This window comes from Coturnix japonica, chromosome 7, assembly GCF_001577835.2.
Source record: "Coturnix japonica isolate 7356 chromosome 7, Coturnix japonica 2.1, whole genome shotgun sequence".
NCBI lineage: Eukaryota > Metazoa > Chordata > Aves > Galliformes > Phasianidae > Coturnix > Coturnix japonica.
Window position 1 is genome coordinate 27,880,481 of NC_029522.1, and position 21,414 is coordinate 27,901,894.

General features: G+C 38.8%; 2 protein-coding genes across 3 annotated transcripts in view; one reads left to right on the forward strand and one right to left on the reverse strand.

The window, feature by feature from the left end:
• The window catches only part of DARS1 (aspartyl-tRNA synthetase 1), a 32,422-nt gene extending 22,688 nt beyond the window's left edge, over positions 1-9,734 (reverse strand). The window contains exons 1-3 of the mRNA XM_015869063.1: positions 9,598-9,734; positions 8,605-8,662; positions 4,419-4,511 (exon numbers count right to left, since the gene is read on the reverse strand). Of these exons, the coding sequence (XP_015724549.1) occupies positions 4,419-4,511; positions 8,605-8,662; positions 9,598-9,669 (223 nt within the window). The 5' untranslated portion in view covers positions 9,670-9,734. The remainder of the gene's footprint in view (positions 1-4,418; positions 4,512-8,604; positions 8,663-9,597) is intronic.
• Positions 9,735-9,784: 50 nt separating this feature from the next.
• THSD7B (thrombospondin type 1 domain containing 7B) overlaps positions 9,785-21,414 on the forward strand; it is a 461,190-nt gene continuing 449,560 nt past the window's right edge. For both annotated transcript variants that reach the window (XM_015869059.1, XM_015869061.1), the window contains exons 1-2: positions 9,785-9,850; positions 16,413-16,505. The gene's annotated coding sequence lies outside the window, so the exon portion shown is untranslated. The remainder of the gene's footprint in view (positions 9,851-16,412; positions 16,506-21,414) is intronic.

The following is a 21,414-nucleotide window of genomic DNA, read 5'->3' on the forward strand; positions in this document are numbered from 1 at the left end:
TTCTGTAAGAGCAATTTATTCATGAACAGCTTAGGGAAAAGGAAGTTAATGGAAATTAATAGTGATTTATGGAGAATATAATGCACTTTGTTGACTTTCAAAATTGGCATTTCCAAGTCAACAAAGCTCCTTCTAATCTGTTTAAGTGACAGTTACAATCATTTCCTATTTCTGCTCACATCTCCAATACACATTCATTGCTTAACTTACGTTTAAGGAAATATGGTAATTTTAAATGCTTCTTCCTCAGAGAGAGTATGTAGAAATACTCACTGTCGAACCAGCATGTGACAAAACACATCAGTACCATTTCAATTCAAAGTTCTGATTCATAGTTATAACATTTTCATTAAAATGGTGAAAGTAGGAAGAAGCCAGCAGCTCTCACAGACAGCTACTTCCCATTTACTGTTGATTTAATGTTATAAAACATTGCAAACAACCAATAGCCAAAGTGAACACTGATACAAAAACGCCAATTGCAACTGTTTGTAAACACATAGATTACAATTCCCGACACATAGCTGCACACAAACAGTACCAAAGATAAATGCAGATCATTTGACAATCTGTCAGAAATAAAAGCAAGCACATAAAACTACTCTACAATATTAAAAATTAACATAATTACTCAATATCTTACTTGGTTCTATGATTGTGATTTCAGAAATGCAATAAAACTAACAGCATATTTTTAGAAAACAGACTACAACCATTTCCATATTCCAGAGCCTTCAATATTTAAGTAAAAAAGCCAATATGAGATGAATTTACATATTTTCTACGAGCAAACATTAAGTCATAGATTTCAATTAGAAAACTACAGGCTTCAGAAATTAAATAGAGCATTTAAATGGTATACATGTCTGTGTTTCGCATTTATACAGCACTGGAATGGCCTGCCCAGGGAGGTGATGGAGTCACCATGTCTGGCAGTGTTCAAGAGGCATCTGGATGAGAAGCTGTGAGGTATGGTTTAGTGGTTTGCTGTAGCTACAGTAATGGGAGGATGGTTAGACAGATGATCTTGTAGGTCCTTTCCTACCTTGTGATTCTATGAAATAGAACTCATGAAATTTACAGTTTTTCCATAGGATAGAATATGCTAAGTTGGGGGTAAGCTAGGTGTATCTCATGTTTAACAGCTCTTTAATTGTGACTACACCAAGCACATGACTAAGTTATGTCCTTGAAGATTAGTATTTTTCTCTTCTTTCAACACAAAGAATTTAACAAAACGCGACAGAAATTCCACAGTGCAATACTAGGCATTCAAACAAAAATACAAAGCTGAAGACTACTACAATGTCGCTCAATTAATAAAATTTTATGGAGTAGTAAAATAAATAAAGGAACTTGCTATTGTACAAACGAGAAGCAAGTCTGGCTGTTGTACTTAACCCCAAACACTAGAAATCTCATCAGTACTTCCATCACAGAAGGACTCATGAGTAATGGTAGTTGTTTCTATGAGAAAAGAGGATGTTTTGTACAATAATTTCTAATCACACAAAAGTGATCAAACAAACCTCACTGATAGAAATAATTATAATATCACAGTTGTGAAAACTGAAGGAGGGAACAGAACTTCCCTCAGAAGAGCCTATTATGTGCAAGATAAGGCATCAAAAAGATGAGCCATAACCAAATCTAGTCTATGATTACATGCTTCCTTTCTTCCTTTCTTCCTTTCATCTCTTGGATCTGGAAAAGCATCAGAGTGAGGAAAAGAAAAATAAGATTTGGGGATCATTGTGTGTTTCAAAATCTTGATGTGGCATTTCACCAAAAAGCATTAAGACCAACTATCATTTAATTGCTCATATTTAACAGTAATCTATTCAAGGCTTCTATAAAATAAACTAATGCTGTCTTCTGTATGAAACAGTCTAAAAAGATGAAAAGTTTCAAAAGAAAATTGCGTTAAGAACTTTTAGTCGCGGAACAAATAAGAGAATACATAACACAGAATGCCATCAAGTATTCACAGAAAACCAAACAGATTTCCCCTCTTGGAAGTACCAAATGACACACAACCTTGAGAGAAAAGGATGCAGGAAGGAATTTGCATAAGCTGCATTTAAAAAAGATAGTGTTTACCATACAAAAGGAATAAGTTGGTAGTGCTTTGTGGCAGTCTTCTTTTCAACATACTGTTTTATAAAAGCTTTGCATCCATAAAACAAAACCATGTTCTGGTCTAACATATCACAGAAGTTCTGGCTGCTTGGCAGAATGCAGACTGACTTCCCAACTGCTATTCAATGATAAACGTGATCAGTAGCTTAGGATGGCTTTAAAATAAGGCCAGAAATAACATTTTGACTACCATAAAAAAAAAGGGCCTCAAGCACTTTATTTTTTTTACAACTCACAGAAATTTCCAACACCCCATTCTTTATACATCCTTCAGTTAATTTCCATCAGGCCTTGTGAGTGGCTTGCTATATGAGACAGCTGGCATCTACAGTTGTTCACATTCTTTTTACTGTTGTTTTTTGGTTAGACCCAAACAGGGTTAAATAAAGGATACGTTGGTTATTTGGAAGTAAAAAAATCAATCTTCTAAGAAAAAATAAAGCTATTTTTGTGCAAGATTTTCCTGTTTCCTGCAAGATTTTCCTTTCCATAGCAGTAGGAATAGTGCCACACAGTGTGTGGGAAAGGCTAACATTACGTCTTACGCTTAAACACTTGCTTTTGTTCTAAGATTCTTCCCTCCAAACCAAAGTAAACATGCATACGGTATTCCTAACAGCATTCCCTGGATGTCAGAATTGTTCAGTCTTGTCAGTCCAAGGAGGAAGAACAAGATCAATACACTGAGAATATTTGATACTCAGAATCTATTCCTTTGCTTTTATTCTTCAAGCTGTTTTAAAAGCTTTGAAAACAGGCATGATTATGTCATAAAAAAACTATAGTCTATCCTGAGATCAAAGGTGAAGGGTGATAAGCAACAGCTTCTATAAAAGTTGAATGCTGTCATGCTGCATGTTACCACAACCTACGTGATCTGAGCATTTACTTTAGTTATCTCATATAAAACAGAGAAAGTACTAAATGACCAGTGAACCTTCCGTTTTGTTTTAGCAGTCTACATAAAGGCATCTGTCTCTAACACACTAAATTCTGCCAATATTCTGAACTTTTTGTCCTATAGCAAATGAAAAAGCTATGAGAATGCTCAATTATGTAGCAGCAGTAACATATAAATTAGTTTTTGTCTCCTCTCTGAATAATTCCAAGCTGTAGAATTTAAGCAATGACTGAGGCTTCCACAGCTTTTGGGTTTGTACAGTTTCTGTACAGAGCACAAATTACTTCCATGTAATACCACACTGCAGAACTCCTGAGGCAATCACATAAGTCTCTCCAAATCTAAAAATCATAATACAAATTAAAGCATCTATTTATACACAGCTCCTTATTTTAATTGACAGCAGTATGGACAGTAATTTAGAGGAATTTATTTATCTATATATATAATTAAAAAGAAAATTGAAGTCTTAAAAAGAGAAATGAATCTGGTATTTGAGTCTCTTATTTGCATTATTTCCAGTTCTAAGACTACTGTTAACATTTCATCTGTGAAGACCATTTTCTTACGCTCTCTTCTTTCAACTTTTAGGAAGACAGAGTATTTATATCCCTGTATTGAGCTGCCAAACGTAACTGAAGCCAGCACAACAGTTGTCAGTGCCTCATATCAACTGAAAAGGCCAAAGCCTGTTTAAGTTTGCATATGGCAAACTGATCTCCAGAGAGAACTTCTGATTCCATGAAGAAACATGGCTGTCAGACAGCCAAATATGACAGCTCGTGCTATTTAGAACCTGCGAGAGGATGCTCCCTTTTCCTCTTACTTAAGGAAGATCATGTTCTTTAATTAAATGCCCAAGCTGAAATAATCAAGATAATGGCAACAAAGTAAAAATTCTGAAATTTTAATGTGGATTAGAAAACAAATAACAAAACTATCTGTATGTATAAGTATGGCTGTCTGAAAAGCGATGACCATAATCTTTTGTCCCCACCGAGGCTTAAAATCACTTATATTGCAACTCTAACACCCAAAGCAGAAAAACTATACATATTCATTTTAAATTACTGTTTCTTACAGATGTCCACGTTCTATTCTGTAATGTGATTAAGAACAAAATACATTTCTGCTACAGTGTGATAGTAATATCCCATTTCCTCTTCTGTGCTTAGGAAAAGTGGGTGGAAAACAGAAAATAACTGGTTGAAGCAAATGCTGAGTAACCACGTGGCAAAGTTTTCTTGTATGCAAGATATAATTAGCAGATAGTAATTGCTTTGCTTCCTTTCACTGAAATATCATGAAGTTTAAATAGATGTTCAGTTTACTTTAACAAAATGAGAAAATACACATCCGATTCCTGGAAGCCTCTCACCTTTAGCTCTGCTTGTATGAACTCTGCCACGAACCCAAACCACTTCATCAGCCTTCTCCTGTGTCAGGTCTTTTATTCGAACTAAAACACGATCTGCATAACAGAAAACAAACAAACAACCAAACAACAACAACAAAACATTAAAAAACCATAGAGGGCAAGGAAAATATTTTTCACTTTAAATTCCAGACTCATCTTCTACCGCTACTAAAGTTTATGATAAATCCACATTATCACTTTGGGTATCTACAGTGAAATAACAGGTTTTTTTCAGAAAACATAGATTCTACATCCTTTCTCAGCAAGTTGTACTTGATCAAGTAGCTTTCAATTGGTTCATGCTTACTGTTCAACTTACACAGCAGGTTGAACAGTACTAGAACAAAATCTAGACTTATTGTTGTTTGTGGCTGGTAGAACCCAGCATGACCGCACTACTTCTGACAGGGCTTCAATGTGCTGCACAGTATTAGCTGGGCTTACAGGTCTGGATTTCTGCTAGCTAAGGGATATCTGCCTTGCTCCACTGTGCAGTGTGACAGCTGGCATGCTGAATGCAGCAAAGCAATGCCTCAGAGAAGACATGACTATTCTCTGTATACGTGTAAGTGGTGTGTAGACCACTGTAAAATTCTAATTTAAAATAAATTTAAAAACCCACAAATTAATGCACTTGCCAAATGCAAAGAATATTGCATGCATGGGTAGGAAAAGGAATTTGGATAATAAAGGGGAAAAAAATCACTGAAAATTTTATTTTGTAAATAAATCAGGACTTTATAGATTATACACAACCAGTATGAACTGACAACATGCTGGCTAGATGCCACTAGTCCTTGAGATATACTTATTTAATTGCGTATTTCCCTACATTTTGGGCAAAAAAATGTTTGAGACTAAAAAAATATCTTTATTGTGGTATCTACAGATCAGGGAATATATTTATAGCCTGCTGTAGAACCTCAACAGTTCTAACTATACCTTTTCATAGATTTCTTGGTGTAACAAGCAACGTTTTTAACTTTTTCAAAATAGATGGCATAAGCAATCTACTAAGTCTTACATGCCAGACATCTCCATTGTTGCTAAATTTACTATGACACCTCTTCTTCCCATCTGAACTTCTCCCAAGTTTGCCTACCCCAGCTTACCATCTGTTGCTCTGAACTCCCTCCTTCTGTCCCTGCATACCAGTCACAGCTTGCCCTGCAATCCTATTATTCTGCACAGGACAAGTATTCTGAACTCTGCAAATACGAAGGGAGGCAGTGGTGTTTAAATGCTTTTAGCTCACTCTGAAGACAATACAGTTTTATTACTTCCAAGAGTACAATATGTAGGCAGTTGAAATTACCTCAGTCAACTTAAAACTGCATTACTAGAAACTTGAAACATTTTTGAGGCAAAAGCATAAAGGCAGAATGAGGTGTTACTCCCTAGTGTTTCAGGAACCATCCGCATTACAAATATTAAAAAATATATATTTTTTATACATACTCATCCACATTTCATCCAGACTAGTAAGACAACTCTAATTCAAAATTTTTTGTATGATATAAATTGAAAACAATTTCTCCTTTCATAAAAAGGGTAACAAAACAATACCAAAAAGAGACATAACGAAGTGATTTTGTTTTTTCACTAACAGGCAAAGCAACTTTTACATCACCTTACTTGCCCACAGAAAAAAGTTACCCTAAGTTACATCACAGAATTTTGAAAGGTATGATCAGTATTCCTGCAGTCCAGCATCATTACACTATTGGGTAATTTAGAATAAAAGAACTGAAAGATAAATTGAATTGAAAACCCTAAACGCCAACAGCAGACTAAGATGAAAACAGCTTTGAGAAAGAAGAAATGGGGCTGAATGGACAAAGTGGAAAGGCAAACGGAGTTTTACTAGCAATTATAGCTTCAAGAAAGCAGGAAGGACTGTAAAAACATGATGTAATGGGAAGTAAGAACACCAGATAGGTGGAGCAGCCAGCATCAGAAGACAGAAGCGGGCCAAGAACAAAGGCACAGATGTGTGAGATCAGTAGCGCAGGGTGGATCATCCATGCAAAAACTCTGTACGTGAAAAAGGCTTTATTTTGCCTGGAGAGAAATGAGAACCCATGAGTACAGTAAGATGACAATAAACGTGGCCCTTAGAAAGTGATTGATGACTACACTCTCCCATGAGTCCTTTGGTGAAAACTCCCCCTGTCTGGGGCTCCTGAATCTTTAAGAGCATCAACCTTGAGAAAGGCACTGGGCTGATTTGTGTTACTGGTATTTAGTTTTTTATCATTACCTTATTTGGCGTTCAGTGTAACCATCTAAACAAACGGAACGGAGCTTTTATTTTATGCCCAACTGAAAGCCTACTCAGTCTTGTCCACACATTGGCTGAGAATTGTTTTATTAAGTGAGGACCGAGGGGACAACAAACATAATTATTGCACTCCACCCTTTTCATACTTCCCATAACTTCTACTATTTGCCTTCTCAACATATTTTTTTTTCCTGCAGAGCATTTTTTAATGTTTCCTTTGAACATGACATAGTTGACGAGGGAAGACTTCCTCCATGGAAGGAGAATTTGATTCTTCATCTGAGTTGGCCAGTTTGGGGCTCAAGCAGAGTTGCTGATACAGGGTGTGAAACTGGCACCAGGGACAAAGCTCACAGAAACTCTAGAGAGCCAAATTCTATTGCAGAAGGGGGGGAAGTGAAGAGATCCAACAGGATTTCAGCTCACAGTCAGCAGTGCAGTTAAACTGGTAAGATGCTAACTTTGAGATGTTATTTCTTCCTTGTCATCACACCTTTTGTACCGTGACTGAAGTGCTATCTATGCATACTCAGTATGGATGGCTGTACTCCTGCTTCTTCCTGCACTCTTTAGACCCCAGCCAACTTCTTTCATTTTGCTAAACTGGCTAAACAAAACTCATAGGACTTAAATATGTTGAAACGGAGCACCAGAAGACAACAGCAGCCAGCAATTAAACTGGCTAACACTGTCAGAATTTCAACTTTAGTTACCTTTCTTTGACAGCTAATGCATATTTTATTCAATAATGACCTTTAATGCAGTCTCTAATAATTTTCTTGCTCTGCTACAATATTGCATGTTTCTCTTAAGTCATTTTCAACCTCTGGTCGCTTCTGTGGCTTCTCTTCCCTACATTCTGCATTTTTATGAGAGGTCAACCAAAACAACCATTCAGAGAAAAAAACAACAACTAGTTATAGAAGATGTTTCCTTTTTACACTGCAATACAAAAAAGTTACCAGAAGCCAGTCTGTTACCTTTCCTCATTCCTGTTTCATGAAGTGAATAATGTGAAGATTAATGTTTCTTGGGATGTTGACCTGGGACATTGTTCTCTAGCTGACAGGTCTTTCTGAATCCCAATTTAGTATCAGTCTGAAATGAAGATTCTCTGAATTCTCAGTGGTATGAATAACAATACAGCCCATAAATATTAATATATCTACTCAGAATGAGCTGTTGCAGCAAGCCATAGCAGAACTTATTCTAAGAAACAAACAAACAACCTTGACATCTCCAAGACTTGGCATGTCATTTAAAAAAAACCCACAATAATAGAAAAAAGTCAAACCTGCAGTGACAGAGAAAAACTGACAGGCTGTGTAGGGCATGGTCCAAATTGTGATTCCTTACTCTCTAAGACCCAACGCTGATAGCCAACCATTATCATATCATATATCATATCATGATATTTTTTTTCTTCTATCTTATCAGTTTTCTGTGTTCCAACTTGTGTCTCCGTGACCTCCAGTCCAAACATCACACAACTGCCAGCCTAGCTTTACCTTCTCCACGCTCTTCCGATAAGCAGCTCCAGACACCACTCCTCCCTTCCAGGATGAACAAACCCAGTTCCTTCAATCTCTCCTCACAGATCCTGTGCTCCAGTTCCCTGACCAGTCTGGCAGCACTCTGTTGGACAGACTCCAACACATTAGTGTCCTCCTTGCACTGGAGAGCTCAAATCTGGACACAGCACTCCAAACAGCCTGGCAAGTGCCAAGCATATTCAAATAAAGGGAAAAAACAACGGCAGGATCTGAATGAGAAAGGCTGGTAAATGATTTTTCAAACAAGCAATGAACATATCCAGTAGGTAATTTTTTGCCACCCTTGCTTTAAATATATTTTTTTCAAACTGACCTGGTTTCTCTTGGGATTGTATCATTGGTGACACTCCATATCTTTCTTTCGCATAATCCTAAGAAAAGGTAAGAAACATACATCAAAGAATAACACACAAAAGGATGAACAAAATCATCAGTTATCTGAGGTAATACAAAACAATTAGATAAAACATTTAAGTTAAGAAGTTGTGTTTCAGGGACGATTTAATCTCAAAGATATAAGTGCAAAAACTATGTGCTGCAAGAAAAATTCCAAAAGGAAACACATATTAGGATCACTATTCAGACAAATGCTGTATGAAGAGCTTATTCCTGAATAAATGTAATGAAGCACCATGGAAGGAGATCTATTTCTGAGCGCTTCCTTCCATTACTCAGACACACTAAGCAAACCAGCAGACTGCCATGACAGTACAAGCAAGCCTGACAGAACACTAACAAAATCTGTTATGGAAGACACTGGGGTGGGGTACACTAATTAAAAAGATCTCAATTCCATGTATAGCTTCCAACTAAGCCCACACACCTACAAATAAAAAAAAATCCACTCATTTATTTTGTTCTATTCAGTAAATGAAATAATATCATCCTAAATGCTTCAGCTGAGGCTCCGGGCTACTTTACTTTTGCTTAACCATGGTCCACATAGTATTATTTTCTTTACAGAAGCCACCTATAATGGGAATTCCTTGTTGCTGACGCACAGTTCAGCCTCTCAAAAGAAAGCAAGCCTGACTTTATAGCAAAACGAACTGATTTTCATTCTTACTGTCTTTATTCTTTTAGAAACACGGGCCCACAGCACTGATCTGACGTCACCAACTGACAGGGCCCAGTGAGGGGGGACAGGAGGATAAACGAGCTGCAGCTCTGCCCCCAGGCTTCTCACTCGAGCCAGGCCCACCCACCCCATAGGACCCGCGTTGGGCCGGGCACGGTCCTTTCAGGGGACTGGGGACCTCGATGCCGCGCTCGCCCCTTCCCCCCTTCGCTCCCAACGGGGACCCACGTCGGCCGCCGGCTGCTCTTGTTTGTCCTTGTCCTTGTCCTTGCCCTGCCCGCGTCCCGCGGCGCTCGGCATCTCGCTGCGGTACCTCACGGCTCGGCCTGCCCCGCTTCGGCCACACGCCGCTTCCCCTTGCCTGGATCTCGCGAGACCGTGGAGAGCGTGTATAGTGCGTTCGGAGAGATTATCGCGAGACTTGAGCCGCAGCCGTTGGAACTTCCCGGCTCCTTGTGGGCGGTGCGAGTTACCTCAGTGTGTGAGTGGGAGTCAGTGGATGTCTATAGAGCTCTGCTGTGCTGACGGGGTGCAGCACCTCCAGCAAACACATACAGAGCTGAAATCTGTCGTGTCACAGCACTGGGGCTGGGGACGGGTGGGTTTGGTTCCCGTTTGCCCTGCTGTGCTATATGGCACCGTGCGATCTGAGGTAAATTGTCAGGCCAAGCTGGTGTGGCAGGCACACTGCTGCTGACACAATGGGTTTGGCTTAGAAGCTGAACCAGAGTGTTTTTGTTCCGTTTTAGCCTGGTAAAAACTCCCTGGTTTACTCCCCAGGAGGGGAGTAAACTCTTTGAAAGGGCTGACAATAGCAGGACTGGGGGAAATGGGCTTTAAGTTAAAGAGGGGAAGATTTAGGTTGGAATGTTGAGGGGAAGTTCTTCACTAGGAGAGTGGTTAGGCCCCTGGAACAGGCTGCACAGGGAGGTTTTTGTGGATGCCCCGTTCCTTGGAGGTGTTCAAAGGCCAGGGTTGGAAGCGGGGCCTGGGCAACCTGATCTAGTTAAAGGGTATGTTTGGTGGCCCTGCCAGCAGGGGGTTGGATAACTACATGATCCTTGAGGTCCCTTCCAACCCGGGTCATTCTGTGATTCTGTGATTCTGTGGTAGGTTAGTCTCCTCTCTTCCTGCTACTCCTGATCCTCTATTATTAGTTAGCTCAAACCCAAAGTAGCTCCGGTCATTTCAGGAGAATGAACGTAAGAGCAAATCCAGGTGTTTCCCTGCAGCTGGGTGCTTAACTCAGTGCTGCAGTTTTGAGGTGCAGGTGGCAGCTTTCAGAATGCCTGCAATCAAAGTGGCAAGCAGCTGTCGAATCCTATGGCCAAAACTAGTTTATTTCATGCAGGAAAAGAAGAGGGAGTTAGCGGACCTGATTTAAGTTGCAGCTTTGAACTCACACATTTGACTAACTAATCCTTCTTGTGGTATCGATTAGAGTTCTTCATTTCCTGCCCTACAGTTGTTTATGTTACTGCGCTCTGTTCTGCATCAGTTCAGCCTTTCTTCTGGTGGGAATCCCCTTGCAAAGTTCCCCTTCTGCCTCTGTGTCACAGAACGTTGTACTTCACAGCTACATGTCCACTTAGCTTTCACAAAGTCCTTTCTTCTCATGGAAAATGCTATTGCTAGTAATAAAGATCCGGTAACAGAAGGGACAAACCACAGTTAGTTCTCATACCTACTCACCAGAAGACACAGAATTAGATACCATGCAGTCTATTGAAACAATAACAGTAACAAAGCACGTGGATTTCTTGCAGCGTGTCACTTGTGTCACAAGACTGAGCAGAACCACTGCTGAGCCTTAACTAACAGATGCAAATCTGCCTCACCACTGAGGGATCGGTACCATCTGCATGATGGCACTCTGCAATCTTTGGTGTTTTGCTGCAAAACTGAATAACAGCAAATCTACCCTTTAACCCTTGTTTTTATGCTGGGAGCCTTGCAGTAGTGAATAGCATAATGTGAAGGTGGCTCTGAAGGAAAAAACCCTTTTAATGTAATGGGGGTGTTAACTGAAAATAAAATATGGCCACTTAGAGGGCACTTTAATTAATTATCCCATTGCCAAACTTTCAGGAGAAGCATTTGCCAGACTTCCTTCTCTTGGGTCATTTTTAACCCCTTTGCCCTGCAGTGCTAAAACAGGATTGTAAATTACAAAAAGAATTCTACAATGCACCGAAAACAAACAAATAATATTATATATTCCTGATAATCTTTCTTTCAGTTTTGTTCAAACAAACCCTTCATAATTATTGATGTCATTTGGGTCTGTAGCCGAAACTCGTTTAGCCACATCCCTCTTGCTAAATGTATTACAACTTTTCAGTTACGGGAACAAAATACTTTGTGACGGTGCTGCAGCTCATCTGCTGCACCTTCTGTCTCACTGCACAGTTATTGAAAATCACTTAATTGGGGCAGTACCTGCAGTGAACCTTGGAGTGGTTAAGCGAGAGCCAAGCCGGGCACAGGGATGAGGGGCTGGGAGACCTGCGGCCGCCAGCGCTGTCCCTGGGGCTTGCAAGGATTACCAAATGGAGATGACATCACCCGCAGCCAATCCGGGGGCCCTTAGGGGATGCCTGGATGGGAGCCATAGTCCACTTAAGTAACAAGACATGACATACCATGTGCTAATGCTAAATAATTTATCCCTCAGGCATACAGTGAATCGCAAAGCCAAGCTGAGACCTGGTCCACAGATTGTAGTTTAAATTAAAACTGCTCTTTCTGTCTTAAAGGGAGAGAGGAGCTTGACAAAGGTTGTGATGAAAAGTGAGGTGCGGAAATCCCGCTCCTCTCTTTGTAGCTACAATGTAATCTAATTTTAACACTGTGTAGTTATTTGGAGGGTGTACTCCACATATTTCCATTAACACGCAGGAAAATCTTTAAGTCTTACTAAATATCCCATATTTCATTGAATCTTAGGCATTAACACCTGCAATATCCTAAACATAAGACGTGTCTGTCCTACTAATGTTACATGGATGTCTGTGTCTCACTAGGGATCCAGAGGCATTAGTTTCTGCTCACACTGAAGATCACTATCTCCCCAGTATAGTTTGAGCTAACGGTAAACAGAGGGTGGATAAGTTGTTAACCATGGTGTTTCCTCGCCTGCTGTTGGCTCCTGGAATTCACAGTGTAGCCTTCCAAGTTCAGTGTTGCAAGTGAGCCTTGCCAAACTTCTGCCATACTTTTGTTGAAATATAGTGATGGTTTTACTTAGGAGCTGGGGCTACACACTAAACAACGCTGCCACTGAAATCATGCAAAGCTGACAGAAGGCAGCACCTTCCACAGTCTGTCCTTATGCAGTGCTTTGCAAAAATGGTTGCTCGATATTCTTTAATTCTCAAGAAATTGACAGTTAAATATGAACTGTGTTGATGCAAAGGAGATGAGAATTGCATGATGTTGTTTTCACATAAGAAATTAAAAAGGCTTGTGGCCTATGGACTAAGTGAGAATATATTTACCTAGACTCTATGTTGTTTGGCCAGTTAAAACCCAAAGAGCACAGAGTGGTACAGAGTTAACAGGAGCATGTGGAAAAAAATACAAAACAAATTGGTAGTGTCTCTGAGAGGTCTTCTGGGAATTCAGCTTTATTGCCACAGTAGTGTACTTTCCAGTATGCAATTACTCGTTGTCATGGAAAGGGATTTTGAAGATTTCTCTTCTTTTGGATGCTGCAAAGCATGCTTATATTAAGCAAGAGGTTGCACTTGATTTTTCTTTTCCATCTTAGTATATGTATCTATGTTCTTGTATGATTCTAACAGGCCACAAACCATCTTCCTCTTGATAAAAAGGGGGAAAAAAATCTTTCTCAGTGGTTAAAGAAAGCTCTTCTATTTATAAATTTCAACCCTGGCAAAAATGTATTTTTTTAATTGATCATTCTTTTATTACTCAAACATTTGTACAATGAGCAACAAAGGCTTCGCATCTAAATCCAAGTAGGAACAGAATTTGGCAAATCTAATTCCTTCCTGGATTTTCGCAGCTCTGCTTCCTTTAGGAAGTTTTTAGTCAATGGGAAACAAAGGCTTATTGAAAGGATTAAAGTTGCAACTATTCTCTTTGTTTCGGAGGTTCAATCACGGTTTTCCTCTAGTAAACAACATTTGCAATTAATAAGACTTCTAAAAAAACAGGAACTTTGGGGAAGTACGTGATTATGATAAGCAGGATTTCTTTTAACAGAACTCTATACAAAGATGTAATCTTTTTAAGTTCAGACAATGATAAATAACTGAGTTTCTCAATGCATTTTAAAAGGATTCCTTCTGATAAAAGCAAGACTACATGCACTACAGTCAGGGATGGGCAATACATTAAAACAGAATAAATCTCAACAGTTTATTGTGCCCCCACATTTTTCTAAATAGCTGCAAACAACTCACATTTCATGTCTTGCATAAACCTAGTAATCACGTCTTTCACTGTGAAATATCTGTGCCCGCTGGATATACAGCACTGCATCTATTTATGAACTATTACCCATAAATTGTTTATTGTTTCCTTTATATGATGCTTGAGAAAGGCGTTTGGATAGCAGTTATCTGTGCATGAATAAGAACACATGGAATATTTAATCTTTATAATTCATCTTTTACCGATTTTATGTCAGGAAATAGCTTATGAATATGTTTATGTCAGCTATATTTTTCTTACTCGCTTTATGTGTGTTCCTAAGGAACAATCCCCGAGCGAGGGAAACTGAGGGATACTTTGTGACTTTGGTGACAGCCTTCCCTGGAGGGCAGTGTGGAGCTGCAGGATGACTCGGAATGAGTGTGCCGGGAGACGTTCTGTGAACAGCTCATCTATTGTTTTGACCCAAGTGCCCAATTCTTTTTCTGAGGTGGCTCCTGTCCAAAGGAGGCTGAAAACAGCAATGTGGAGCATAAAGGAACCGTAGTTCTGACTAGCCCCCTAAGTGCCAGCCCATTGTCATTTCTTAGACGCCATTGCTCATTTACAAAAAGCATTTGAAGCCATCGTATTTCTGATAATAATTTTTACACTTTTATCTCACACATAGCAGACTTTTTCTATCAGATTTTTTGATTAAGTGTTCCTCTGCACCGAGCGTCTTTGATAACTTCTAATCCAGAGTTGGCTTTTGGTGAAGCTGTGAACCTTTAGAAACAGAAGAGCTTAGTAGAAATCCTGACTAAGAACTTTCTTGCAGCTGCAGGAGCAGTGCTCTGTTATCAGTAAAACGTGAGTCAGGCACCCACATAAAGTCTGATCATTACGATCATCCACTGCAAGTTCTTTGTTGCTGCCTAAAACAAACAAGAAGCAGAGTCGAGTCATCTAAGTGATTCAGTGTGACACACAGGATGGCAAACGCTGTTTTTCAGACATTTTCCTAAAGCAGTGTGAGCTGGTTTGTAAACAAAGTGTATTATTGGGTAAAGGTGCTACAACAGACACTGTGCATGTATGCATTGAATCAGGCTGTGAAGACAGTCACATAGAAATTTGTAAGTTTGCGTAAACAGACAGGCTGATTCCTGGAGGAAATAAGCGTTAGCATGAGAACAACAGCTGAACTAAAATCCCATAAGCCAGGAAAAACAGCTACACAATTACACTAACAGGTGGTTGGTTTCAAAACAAATTTCAAGGTCTGACAGCTCTGTGCACCTGCTTTGGGCTGATTTCTTTTAAGAACTTAGATTTGGCGTGAGTCAGTGATAAAAGCCATAATTCTTTGTGTCTGAGAAAAGTCATAATTACCATATAGTGATGATAAACTTCTAAAGCCTGCTAGAAGTAGCGCTTAGCCAAAAGGCAGTATGGGTCATTCTGCACACTGTCATTATAGCTCAAGCTTTTCTCTACCTGAGAGCTTCAGGCAGACACCATTAGGATCAAGTCCTCTCCTGTAAACTGAGATAATTCCATCTCACTAGGATGGTGTGATTTGGATTATGTATGACTTTAGCTTGTTCTTTTGCCATCATAAAAATCAAACTTTATTTGATAGAGGTTTTAGACAACATACAGATCTCATATGATAACACATTTTGTTTTAACTGTTCCTTATTCATAATGACTCAATATTTACCTGACATACATTTTTTTTAAATTTTTTTTTTCTGAAGATTCTGATTTTTTCTGAAGATAAATGATTCAGCTGCAGAGATTGCGTGGGTGAATCAATCTGAGGATATGTATATTTTCCATAATTAATATTTTATAGGGCAGTAGCTGTTTCTACCTGTGCAATGAGGATGGCTGTCCAATGTGCTCTCTAAGAGAAAAAAAGTACTTTCTCTTGGAGAAAGCAAGCTGCTGCATAGCTCTTGTGGTAACCTGCATTTACACCAATGTTCAATGTGAAACCACATCCTCAGACTGAACTACTGACACAGATGCACCCTTGTCCATTTCAGACAGAGTCATCCAGGTTAGCAAAGCTCTGCGAGTGTGAACTAACCTGGTTGACCTTATTGAAACAGAACAGGAAATGCTCAGAAGAATATAGCATAGATAAGGATTAATATTTCCACTGGAGTGCTGTATGATGAACAAATAAGAGTTAATAGGCAGTACTTATATAGTACAACTGTTTGCAAAGGCATGTTTCTCTATAGCGTGAGTCATTCTGAGATGTGCATCTTAATTTTTTTTCATTTAGAGCCTGCCACTATGCTGCCTGCATTGCTGTGATTAGCAGTTCTTCACAGTTCTTCACCCAATATGAAGACTAAATGAAGGTTGTGTTGCATCCTAGTACATCTGTAGATTTGTAACTGCTGAGGGGTGATACTTTGGCTTATTAGAATGCAAAGCTTTTCAGAAACTTGGGACAGATCAGGACTGAGCTTTGGTTGGTTTTCTCAGAGATCTGACTGCTGAAGAGTGCTCAGATTTTACATGGAAAGATTTGAGCCACTTTGGGAAGGAAGAAGAACAAATAGAACTGAAGTGGGGAAGTCACCGTTAATAGTACACAAACTACTTCTTAACAAGCTTTACAATTGCTTTGTTTCTTCCTCTCCTAGTGCTATAAACATGGCTATCAAAAGGAAGACCATAGAAAACAACTCAAGGAAGCTATGAAGACTGTTGCGAAAGCAAAGAAGCCAGCTGGACTGGTTAGTGCTAAACACAAGCTCTAACAGTTGTATAGTGACATATAGCATCAAATAAGGAAATTTGTTTTTTCCTCCTTAGACTTTTTCTTTTTTAAAGAGGGAAAACTCCTGAATTCTTGTTTAGATGTTGTTACACCAGCAACAGCTAGATGGTGAGATTAAATTATATACTGTGTGCATCTGTACAGTTTATAATTTTAGCTGGGCCATTGGCGTGTTAATACACTTCAATAGCAAAACCAAAGCATTTGACACTGTCCTGCACAACATCCTTGTCTCTAAATTGGAGAGACATGGATTTGACAGATGGACCATCTGGTGGATAAGGAATTGGCTGGATGGTTGCACTCAAAGAGTTGCAGTCAATGGCTTGATGTCCAGGGGGCATCCAGTGATGAATCGTGATCATCAGGGCTTGATGTTGGTACCAGCACACATTAACTTCTTTGTTGGTGACACAGACAGTCTGACTGAGTGCACCCTCAGCATGTTTGCTGACGACACCAAGCTGCATGATGCAGGTGACTTGCTAGATGGAAGCAATGCTGTCCAGAGAATCCTTGGCAGGCTTGACAGGTGGGCCTGTGCAAACCTCATGATGTTCAGCAAGGCCAAGTGCAAGGTCCTGCACTTGTGTTGGGGCAATCCCATGCACAAATAAAAGCTGGGCAATGAATGAGTTGAAAGCAGCCCTGTGGGGAAGGATTTGGGAGCGGTGGTTGGTGAAAAACTTAATGTGAACTAGCAGTATATGCTTGCAGCCCAGATAACCAACTGTATCCTGAGCTACATGAAAAGAGGGAGGGACAGTTTTCCAGGGAGTGTATTGACAGGACAAGAAGTAGCAGCTTTAAACTATAAGAAGATAAATTTAAATTAGACATTAGGAAGAAATTATTTACCATGAGATGCCCAAGTGGGGGCACTGGCACAGGCTGCCCAGAGAAGCTGTGGATTCTCCATCCCTGGAAGTGTTCAGGGCCAAGTTGGATTTGGGGATTTGGGCAAGCTGGTCTAGTTGGCCCATGGCAGGGAGTTGAAACTATATGGTCTTTGATATCCCTTCCAACTCAAATCAGTCTATGTTCATAAGACAGAGAACAGCCAGGAAGCTCAGTGTGTGTGTCTATCTGCTATCCACTGCACTTCTGTCAACTTTTCATGATTGCCAAGTTCATTTGTGGCACAATTGTGGCAGTAAATGATGTAGATTTGAGTCACTCTTGGGTACAAGTTACCGTATCTGGTTGGGATTGTTTTGCAATACAACATTTTCATAATTATGTGATATCAAATCATTTTTGAAAGAAAGAAAGAAAGAAAGAAAAGCCAAACCTCAGTTTGTGTTTTAATTGAGCATTTAAAAAGAGCAATTGGTTTTGAACAAATCCATATTGATTTTTCCAAGAGCATACAGATGGGATGCAATGAAACAAGCATTTATATTAACTTACTGATCATTTTTACCAACAACAGGAAAAGAGAAATGCAAGAGTAAGTTTCCTTCTTGCTTGTTTCTTTTTTCTTTCTGCTCTGATATGGCCTGGGCAGCCTGGTTTAGTGATTGGCAGCCCAGCCCGCGGCAGGCGGTTTGAAACTAGATGATCTTTTCTGTCATTTTCAACCCAAGCCATTCTACGATTCTGTGATATAGGAAAAACTAATGCATGAACATGAGGTTAATATCAATAAAGGTGCATAGAAGTTTTTGCAGTTCAAATTGTATGAAAGCTAAAAAGCTATAAGCATTAGATTTTTCTTTCTTTTATTTTGAGATAGTGCAGAAACCACAGCATGGTCTTTGGGGGCATTGCTATATATATATATTGCTATATTGCTATAAAAACACACAGTGGGCCTGAGTTAATAGGGGCCTGGCTCCATTGCTCCAGTCTTCACCTAATAGCAGCAAAGTTTGTAGGTGTTGCAGCTAACCCATCTTAGCTAGAACCAGAAACATAGATATGAAACAAACAAAGAAGGTAAATTTAAAATACTTTTTTTCATAAGTCTTGCTGAAACATTGTTTGCCATTCTGTTCTAGTCATTTAAAGTAATGCTGGGATTTGCACTTCAAAGCAGTTTTCCCAGGTAAGTTATAAGAGGGTACACTCAGTCCTGATAATGGAAACATTTAATGTGAAGTGATTTCTCCACATTTCTCAGTAACTTAAAATTGCGTTTTTTGAACTGGTACAGTGAAGCAATGAGGGTATTCTCATACACAAAGCTCACTTTTTAATACCTAATAATAGGCTAGATTCTGTTTGTAGTCTTTCTATAGCCCTGGTGAATAGACGGCTGCTTATTCCATGATTGAAATGGAAAAGATTTTAATACATCCATTTCCACTAACCACTTTCCACTAAAAAAGACTCATTTTTCTTAGTTTGGACACAATTACCAGAGCAAGTACATTTGCCATTGAATTGGGAAATACATTTTTTAATGTAATATCAAAATTCTTAACCTCCTGCTCAATAGGCCATATATACAGTTGAGAATGTTGAATAGTAGTTTGTGATATTTTGTATCTGAAGAAGCAAGGAGTCAGAGTAATACTGACAAGTCATAGATTGAAATTTTGAGTGAGAGTAAGTTTGTAGATATCAAATCTAACTTCTAGTTTGTGGTATGTAAAAAAGGTGTTTGGTGTAGGTGATATGATTGTTGAATGCAAATGGTTCATCTGTGCATATGATTTGAAATAACCATCATGTGTTTTCAGAGCACCTATTACCAAGGTCACTGTAATGTTCACAGCGTTCTTGATCTCTGTCCCTCTTTTCTTAATCATGAATGAGGAAACAACATACCTTTGTTGTCCAGGAGGTGTGCACAAGCATTTGCACTATGCACACTGCCTAGTGCCCTCTGACTCCTTTTCTTTCACTTTTGACCCTCCACTGGGCAGCCTGAATTAGTTTCCATAGCAAATTAAGTCTTGTTTGCAGACAGACGTGGCCAGTTGGTAACTGTCAAAGAATGGCTCTGAGTGCGGGTGTTCCTCTGTTGCTCTGTTCTCCCTATTGCTGCAATATTTAATATCAGTCCCTCAGATTTTCACTACTTCCTATTTGAAACTTTACAGACATCTCTGATATAAATCAAAAGGTGTTTTCTTTTCCTGTTAGGTCTTCATGAACCACATTCTGCTTGCATATATAAATTCCCATTTGTAAATAGTAAACTGTCCCTGTGGTTGCTTAAGCTATTGATCTGCATTTCTCATTCTGGATTTCACTTTTTTTTTAAAAAAAAGAACAGTCTAGAAATCTTAGGAATTAGACTTGAAGACTGGAATTTTTTGCAAGCTGAAATATTTCTGACGGTAAAAATGAAATGAGGTGCAGATACGTTTAGAAAATGGTTTTATCCACAATACTTTATCTTCATTTGGAGGGAAATTTGAATTCTAAGGTGACACCAGATTAAATGCAGTATGCATGCAGCACAGGAACAAAAAGAGATGGCTCAGTGTGAGACAGAACAAAACTGAGGAAACAGGAAGAAGGAGAATGAAGACTTTGCAAAGGGAAAACAAAACAAACAAGCAAAGTCTTTTGTGTAATTTATGCAGCAAGAATAATAATAACAGAGAAATAAACACAGCAAACAAGAAAGGATTAAGAAAATGTTATAGTCAGTGATCTGATTGAGCTCGAGTTGCCTATATACCATCTACTCTCTTGTACTTTGAAACCAATTTGAAGTACACAAAACAAGAAAAATGAGAAAAAAGCCAAATGAAGCTAGTTTTGACTTCGGGTATTTGAGCTGTAAAATACTCTCATTTCATTTATTTGCTTGCCTGTGATATCACTGACAAGTGGTGATTGATTTCTTGCCATTCAGTATTCATTAATTACAACTAAAGATAGGGATGGAACATTCAACCTTTGACTCTGGATAAGAAAATAAATGGTACATGCAAAGAGAACAGATTATCTGTGTTATTGTTGTAGCTATTCCAGTGTTTCTGCATCAAGTCTTCAATCTTTATACATCATCAGCGTCATATAACTTCTACAGCAGGTTGAATAGCATTTCAAATTATGGCCTTGGGGTCAAAGACTGGAAATAAAGATTAACCTACAATAGCAAAGAAAAATAATCTCATTTTAATTCACTCTGCAGGTACTACAGAGTCTTCTACAACATTAGAGCTTGTAGTTTCTCAGAGTATTACTTCTCAGTCACAGTGTTTCTATTTTAAAAGCTTTTTAGTTGATTCCACTTCTGGAATTTCTGTCCAATATACTGCTTCAGTCCCATGTATTCATAATTGCCAGGGGAAAGCAGTGTCGCAAGTCCATTCATGATTTAAATTATGATGGTGGAAACTGGGGAAACTCTTCAGCACAGCACTGCTGCTTCTTCACTGCAGTTACAAAAAAAATAAAAAAACAAAAGGATAAAACATTTTTGCATGTTGTTCCAATTTCATTCAGCTCAAGCCATGTATTATGAACTTTGTAGTTTCGTTCCTTTCTGATTTGTTTGTCACAAGCCATTTTCTGCTTAGGTGGTAAATTTTGTGTTTGCTTTGGAAAAAATGGATGTTCCGGCTTTGTATCTTAAACATTTTGGCCTTAAAATGAACAGAATTCAGCCTGGAATCACTTGAAATCAAATTGCTTCCAGTAACCTTGGAAAGGCTCGTGTAAATATGACATGAGCTCTGAAGAACAGCATTGAGAGCTCTGTTTCTGCTTGAGAGCAGAAACTTACTGTCCACAGTAACTGATTTAAAATTCAGGTTTCTATTTCATAAACCACTTACAAAATAGAAGTCAGAATAATGCCTAGAGTTTAGTTTAGCCATTTACAATTGGTATTTTAATTTGCTGGGTTTTTTTATTCATTGAATAGTAAATCATGTATATGATACAATTATAAAATGATTCTG